The sequence below is a fragment of the Vigna angularis genome, chromosome 1 (assembly GCF_016808095.1).
Source record: "Vigna angularis cultivar LongXiaoDou No.4 chromosome 1, ASM1680809v1, whole genome shotgun sequence".
NCBI classification, from domain to species: domain Eukaryota; kingdom Viridiplantae; phylum Streptophyta; class Magnoliopsida; order Fabales; family Fabaceae; genus Vigna; species Vigna angularis.
In genome coordinates, this window is record NC_068970.1 from 27,641,861 (window position 1) to 27,649,451 (window position 7,591).

Genomic DNA, 7,591 nt, shown 5'->3' on the forward strand with positions numbered 1-7,591 from the left:
TTTTAAAAATGTCAGATTCTGTAAATAATTTGAAAGAGCTTAGTTCTTGCAATTCTTTGGAAAATGGGTTTTTTTGGGGTAAAAGTTTCCACATCCAATATCTCTCTATGATCATTAGAGTGAGAGAAATATGTACCGCAGATAGCTTTGGACTTTGCTTCCCCTCTTTTAATCATGTTAAATTTAGTTTTAGCTGTAGCTACCCTGAAATCCACCATATCATACCATTTTTGTTATGAAAATGTATGGCCACACACCCAGAAACTATACTCAAGATAAAGCTATATATCACTGAATTGTTACAATGATCACCAAATGAATATAATTCAATAGACTAAATGAATTAATCACATTATTTAATTATAAAATCTTTATATATGATTTCACAGAAAGACCAAACAAGTAATGGATGTTAGCAAAATATGATTTCACAACTCTAGAACAAAATGAATAAGATGAAGAATTAAGGCTAATAACTCCTCCAGTTATTTATGTTCAAAATTTCTAGACACTAAAAAAGCTCGAGATCATAAAAACAACATGAAGTCATAATGTGTCTTGAGTGAAACATCTGGTGCTTCTACTAGATTTTCAGTTTTTCACTCACAATATACAAGAACTGTGACTTCTAGATGATCAGATAAGAGCACTAAAACTAAGCATTAAATATGGATTTGCACTTCTACAGAAACGAGTTTAAAATTAAAGTGTGATGTCTTTCTCATATAAAAAACATCAATGAGTTGGCCAAGAAACTAGGCATAAATAAAGCCATGCCATATTCACTGCCATACTCATTCCTAAAACTCTAGCTAGTGCTCAGCTAAGTGAAGCTAATTCAGGTAGAGCAGAGATACCATTTAGCGCATGCTACACAAAAATGACTTCAAACTTGGCACAAGGATTGTTCTCTAAGTGACTCCTGAAATCAGCATCACCTTTGAAGCTGAAGGTATAAAGAGCTTGTCTCTGTGTCAAGCCAACTGGGTATATTTTGTAGAGTTTTAAATCACTCCCCCCTCTTATAACTTCAGGCCTTTCAGTCTTCCATACAGGCACAAGATTCAGGGATGTGAACTTCAAAACAACAGCAGCCTTCACAGCATTCAGAGTTAAATTGCTAGACCTGCCATTTGGAATTAAAATCATGAATTGTCAGCTATTTCAAGAGCCATAATGGTAATAGTCACAGATGGTCTGAGTCTGATGAAACAGAATCAAAAGATATTCTTTCTCTTTGGCAGCTTTTATTCTCTGCCAAGTAACCAAGAGAGATGCCAATGCCATGAAGTTGGATGGGAAAGAATTATCATAGCCGATGACTGTAGACTAAAGTAAAACTTACTAATCAAAGTTAATAGATACCTCAGGTAAACGGACTCCATCTCAAACCTTCCCCTTTCTCTGACATAGATATGATATACAGTTTCTGGCCCTCTAGTGCACTTGCAAGGACGTCTCTTAAAGCTTGGATTATTTTCTTCCTTCTCTCTACTCACTGTGGCCAAGTGAATGCAAAGGCGGCACGATGAATGCACAGCTGCCATATCCACAAGGGCCTTGAAGGAATCAGATGGGCCCTCATACTTCCACCTATATTAGTAAAATAATTCAGGATGCATCCTAGTGATCAAAAAATAAAGAATAACAACACAAAATCCATTCACATTTTTAAGCCAGATAAATGGAAGTTACTCAAACAACTTCTTTCTCTTCAGCATTTAATTTACCTCAATGATTGATTATATGCTTCGGGATTTTCTGCTAGATATCTCATGGTCTTTGCAACAGACTCAACATCCTCTATCTCTTTAATATGTAAAATTGAACCAGGAGAAGGAGCAAAGTCCTGAATATTTGGAGCACCAACAACCACAGGGACAGTTCCTACAATAACATAGATTAATATCCACAACCAGCATTATAAGTGGGTTCTTCTGATATCTCAATTGTGCAAAATTTGAGAAACCAGACCCCATTCCGTTGAGTATATTGCCAGTTTATGATGCACACAGACACAATGTGTATCTCATACACTACATCAATACATTATGTATATCTAAAGATATATAAAAGTTCATAAAATATATAATTGCAATTCTGCAAATCCATTTTAAAAACACACTTCTAGGAAATTACTAAAAGAATAAAAATTATAAACCTTTGTTATCATAAATCACTCTCTATTGTCCAAAAACAGAAATAGAATACATCTTCCCTTCTTAAATCCGTCAAGGGACAAAGCTTCAATGTTCCTATATTATAAATATTATAATTGCATCTATGTATTGTATGAATTTCTATTAAGTTTTTGTAATTTTTTAAAGGCTTGAAATCATAAATACATAGTATCAGTATATTGGTACCAACTATGTATTGGATACCTGAAGCAGATTGAAATACCAGTATCGTTGGCAATTAGTTTGAAGCAATGAACTCAAGATATTGATAGAGGATCATATTCAAGTGTGAAAATTTCAAAGAGCATTATGTAAGAGTTAAGATGATTGATTGCAACTAAAGAATGTCTACACCAGCCTACAACCGTAAAAAGGACTAGTTGATCAATAAATTTAAGAATTTCATTATTTGAACATAAAAAATTGACAGTATAAGTTTTTTTAACTTTATCTTTTCCATATAAATACATCTCTAAAAATCGCCATAAAACCAAAGGAACAATGGTTTGTTGTCTAAATTTTATGTTCAAGAAATATTTTCCTGAATTTAGTTGTGAACTTTTTATCGTCCTTAATTTTGCTGAACTTACTCAAAATTGAGCATTCAATTCTATTTCAACAGAAAATTGTAGATGTAAAAGAAAATCAGATGGGATGTAAGAGCCAAACTAAAATGTTTGTGTAGCCCATGAACTAGTGTTATTAATAAATGTTTTGTATATATAGAAAAGGCAAGAGAACAGAGATACAATATATACATATCCATACCAGCAACAAGGGATTGGAAGAATTTTTCAGTTACATAATCTTCCTCATTCGAATTTTCAAACGCTAAGCTAAATTTGTAGTGCTTCAGGGCTTCCACTTTGTTAACTGCAATAGAATAAGATAATAACCATAATCATTAACAAATAACAACAGCATCACATAATCTTTGGAACTTCGGAAGTCATTGACTCAAGCAGAGGAGTAATTTCCTTAAACTTTAAAATCAATTAGTCATATATCAATCAAACCGTTCTTGGATTTTACATAACAAATATAATTGAGATTCACAATGTTGAGTTGTGAACATAATTTGTATATGTGCAACAACATATCTAGCTTCAAGCATAATTTTGTATGTTTCCCCTTCCTGATCATGTGCAGCAAACTAAAATCCAATTCCTTCAAAATGCATTTTAAACTAATAAATAAGTGCGAGATAAAGATAGAACACTTCCATGTTTCACACTCCTCCCTCCTTTCTATGGGAAGATTCATTAAGAAAAACTACTCTTCAGTGTCAACAAGGAACAAAAAGTGAGAAAGGAGATAATTGGAAATAGGGTAGAGAAGTTGGAGAACAAACTGATAGTATTACTGAAAACCCTGAACTGAATTCATGTTTAGAGCAAGACCCTTTTGAAAGACAAGCGAAAAAGTTACATGCCAAAAATACTCCTAAATAAAATATAATCCTTAATAAATCCACAAAATCTACCTCAACTTTTTTTTTTTAATTTCTTTTTTTTTTCATTTTCAACCCTCTAATTTAAAAATGCATAATATCCTCAAAGCGGTTTAGATAGTGCTTTCTAAAACATTAGATAATGCTTTTAGACAAATAGTGATGCATTTTGAAATTAGAGGCTGTAACATGTGCAAATGAGGACGTTATAGTGGAGAGGGAGTTTGTTGAGCAGGAGGGGCACGTGTCAGAAGGAATAAAAAAGATAGTGGTGCACAATAGATCACATGACAAAGGGGAAGAATGTTATAATTATCTCTTTGTCTCTCTGTATCCCTTTCTTCTCAGAAACCTTCCTTCTGAAATGCCTATTGCCACTTGATGTCAGGAATGACACTTGCCAAGCTCAACTGCTTCTAGTCGAGCCCCTAACGCCATTGACGAGCTCCACAACACCATTGCCAAGCTCAACTAAGCCTGGCTGAGCTTAATTACATCCTAGTCAAGCTCTATAAAACTTGGCCGAGCTCATCATTTCAGCCCAAACTAAGGTGGCTGACTTCTTGTTGTTCCTGCTTTCTTCTTTTTCTTGAACTTTCTTATAGTACTATTACATTGGTGCTTTCATTGAGTTCCATGGCAGAAAATACAAGAATGAAGGAAATGCAAGCTGAAATTCGTACCAACGCAAAGGATATTCGCAGGTTGCGACAGTGATAAAACTCCAAAAAACAATGGAAGCTAGAAATAATGCCCAGGAAGCTACGATGGAGGAGATCAAGCTATCATTACAAAAATTAGTGCAAAATTCCACCAACAATATTGGAAACCCTTCAAGCTCAAATGCTACGGCGAAAGTTTCCCTAATCATAATGGTTTCTCAGGTCAAAGACATTTCTATAAGGTTCCCTAATTACGGTGGCTATTCGTCTGTGATGGAATGGATATTCTAGGCATCTAACCTTTATTATGTGAGATATGAAGATCAAACTGCAATTTTAATTGGATAACAACACTAAAAGTGCCTAAAGTTCGGAACCTAAGTTTGTCCCTTGTAAAAATATAAAAGAAAATAAGAAATACAAGTGCTCAGACAATGCTATCAGGTTCAACGAAAATTAGAAAAGCTTTTGACCAAAAGAAAAAAAAGTTATCCCTAGAAACACAGAAGCATTTGCAGGCACATTGCAGACATTTTTCCATTATTTAGTGTCTAAATTCTGCAATTAAATTGCTTTCTCGTTCTTTTTCAGAGAAAAATAAGAAGTGAGCATCAATGTACAAAACAAAGTGCAATTTCAGAAGTCATCTTCTAAAAGGTAGAAAAAGCACCACACAAGGTCAGCTCTGCAAATACAATTCCAACTAGAAAGCATCTATAATAATATTTACACAGATAAAAGATCACTAATAAATATTGAAGTTGAATCTATAAAAAAAATTATAATGTACCTCTTCCATCACGGTTCCTGTGACAACCACCATAAGAATCAATCTTGATGTTTGATTTTTCAAGGGCCTCAAGAGCTTGCAACCGGAAATTTCGAGCACCACAATTGGAAATGAAAGCAGCTGCAAGAGCAGCTTCAGTTTTCGGCTGCACTGGGGCCATCATATCATACTCAGCCCATGAAAAATATCCAACAGGAACATCCGAAGATAGACTGGTTGTCATTACAATGTTATATCCCCTTCTAGTACACAAAGACATTGTAATATTAGTTTAGTTATTAACATCTGAAAAAAATGGCTTACTCTGTCCACTTTAGCAAAGAACAAAACGAAAGAAAATTTTCAATGAACAAAAGTAAAGACAGTAGCTAGAATTGCAATGATATCACATGCAAAGAAATGTAGCCATCTAATGAAATAACACTTTACAACAGTGCTTACCCACCGTCTTGCCATGGCAATATTGTTCTCAGCATAGTATTCTGCTGATTCCATTGATCGCAGAACGCTAGCTGTTCCACTTGGTTGAGGTAACCCAAATGCGGCATCTGGCTTCTTATCCCCACTAAACCCAAATTTACATCCAACCGAACACGACTTCCACTCCTGCATTTGAATGAACCACAGTTTAAGATCAACAAGAACAATATCTGGGACTTCGTAATTATAAGGTGCTCATGAATTACATATTGACCTATTATCAGCATCAAGCAAACATGCCAACAAAGAGATTTGGATTGAATAACAAGATAAGGTGTTGTTAAAGAGAGAAATATCCACCACAATCAGCCAGAGGATCCTGTTATTCAACAACTAGTACGAGAGGAAACAAACCCCCTCGTAAAGACCAAAATAACAGAAAACAGTAATTCTTCAACGCCACACTCAAGAACAATGTGACCATGTCTTCATCCCTGACCATGCTAGATGACATACATCCACTACTACAGCAAAAACATAAGGCCTTTTCGCACAAGGTGAAGTCGGCTACCTGGTCACCAAACATCATTCAACTCGGATAAAGATCAAATTTTCAGAGTTAACAACTTCCTTCTTGGTCTTTTCCTCCCCTCATTCACGAGACTAATATGTAATCTAATCTCTTGATCAAAGCTCTAATGGCCTTCTATGCACATATTCAAACCACTTTAACCAATTTTCTATCGTCTTTTTCCTCCAACACCAATATCTCCTCCTTTTGAGCTAAATACCAACCTAGTGAGAATCAACTAAAAGTCCAAAGCTCCAGAACCCCAAAAAAAAATCTACCAGAAGATGCTTAAACTAACTATACTTTTAATTAAAAAAAGGGGGGAGGGGCCGTACAATAAAAAAGAGAAGAATAGAAACAGAATTAACCAAACCTGGTCAGCTCCAGAAACAAAAACAGGCTCTTTAGAAAAGTCCCTCGAATACGTGACAGCATCCTCCCTCTCCAACCATTCCTCACAACTATCCGATTCAGAATTCCGATCAGAAGCCACCGAACCCAACCCGAAATCATCACCTTCAACAACCGCTCGAGAGCGGTAGAAGAAGTCAGCGAGGGAGTCAACCATGGCGGCGTTTTTGGCCATATCCAACCTACCCAGAAACGCGATCTCCGCGATGACCACAAGGGCAACAACAAGAGGCATTAGATTGCTCCATTTCTTCTTTGGGTTGCCACCCGGAGCCAAAACGGGTAAGCTATCTTGTTGGGCACCATCTGTTCTCGAGCCTCGAAGATTCGTCAACAGACCCATCATTCAATTGCGCCCCAACTGCCAATTCCACAAAATAAACTAAAAATGAAAGGGAAACGAAAATTTTGGCGTTATGAGCACGATTCCATGATGGGGGTGCTTGTTTAAAGAAAAAGAATGATAAAAAAAAACACAGCTTGCTGTTGTTATTTTGTTGTTATGGGTGGATGGTTCCCTGAAAGAAAAAAGAAAATGCAGCGTTTGAGTCAGTCGCGGAAGTGGCTATAGAATTTTCAATTTTCAAAGTCCACGGGTTATGGTGAAACTGAGTGGAACCAACGATCAACGAAAAAACAAAAGAACCTGAAAAAACACGACAACAAAGGTCTCCTAAAATACTGCTACTAAATTTTTGACTATGAACAAACGGCTTTTGTTAACGGTACTCCGTCTATAATTTATTTTTGGGCTTCCACTTGTGCGTTACCCGGTTTTTATCATCAATAATTTTGGGCTTAATGGCCTTTTTTTTCCTATAATTTGTTTATTTATTTCCTCGTATCTTTCGAAAGTGATTTAATTTAGTTCTTTCTTTTTTAAATCAATCTAACGTGTTCTCCTAAGTCCAAATTCATTTTAAATTATGATAGAAATTAGAGACAGTAATTTTATTATAATAACATTGACTATAGTGCTAATTCCATTTAGTCCTGGCACAAAGTTGTATTATTTTAAATTAATTAGGACTACGCATTAATATTGAGACAAAATTAAAATAACTAATGAGATTAAAATGATAATTAATGTTCAATTAATCTCCAATT

At 35.3% G+C, this 7,591-nt stretch overlaps 1 protein-coding gene across 4 annotated transcripts; it reads right to left on the reverse strand.

Moving 5' to 3' along the window:
- Nucleotides 1–554: 554 nt before the first annotated feature.
- LOC108343376 (glycoprotein 3-alpha-L-fucosyltransferase A) lies at nucleotides 555–7,177 on the reverse strand. 4 transcript variants are annotated; one of them, XM_017581624.2, is made up of 7 exons: nucleotides 6,447–7,177; nucleotides 5,528–5,688; nucleotides 5,083–5,321; nucleotides 2,949–3,053; nucleotides 1,731–1,887; nucleotides 1,366–1,593; nucleotides 555–1,126 (listed from the first exon to the last, which is right to left on the reverse strand). In XM_017581624.2, the coding sequence occupies exons 1-7, from the start codon at nucleotides 6,828–6,830 to the stop codon at nucleotides 871–873; spliced, it is 1,530 nt and encodes a 509-aa protein (XP_017437113.1). In that variant the 5' UTR covers nucleotides 6,831–7,177; the 3' UTR covers nucleotides 555–870. The 4 variants fall into 4 exon arrangements, with proteins under 4 accessions (XP_017437113.1, XP_017437111.1, XP_017437115.1 ...); XM_017581622.2 differs by having other exon boundaries at nucleotides 5,083–5,324; nucleotides 6,447–7,176; XM_017581626.2 differs by having other exon boundaries at nucleotides 5,524–5,688; nucleotides 6,447–7,175.
- Between the last annotated feature and the right edge of the window lie 414 nt (nucleotides 7,178–7,591).

Excerpts from the sequence above, each read along its gene's own strand:
- LOC108343376 (XM_017581622.2), bottom strand. The coding sequence starts at position 6,830 with ATGATGGGTCTGTTGACGAATCTTCGAGGCTCGAGAACAGATGGTGCC. Across the intron at positions 5,689-6,446 it reads TTGTTTCTGGAGCTGACCAG|GAGTGGAAGTCGTGTTCGGT; the intron begins GTTTGGTTAATT and ends ATTCAAATGCAG. Across the intron at positions 3,054-5,082 it reads CAGGAACCGTGATGGAAGAG|TTAACAAAGTGGAAGCCCTG; the intron begins GTACATTATAAT and ends ATTCTATTGCAG.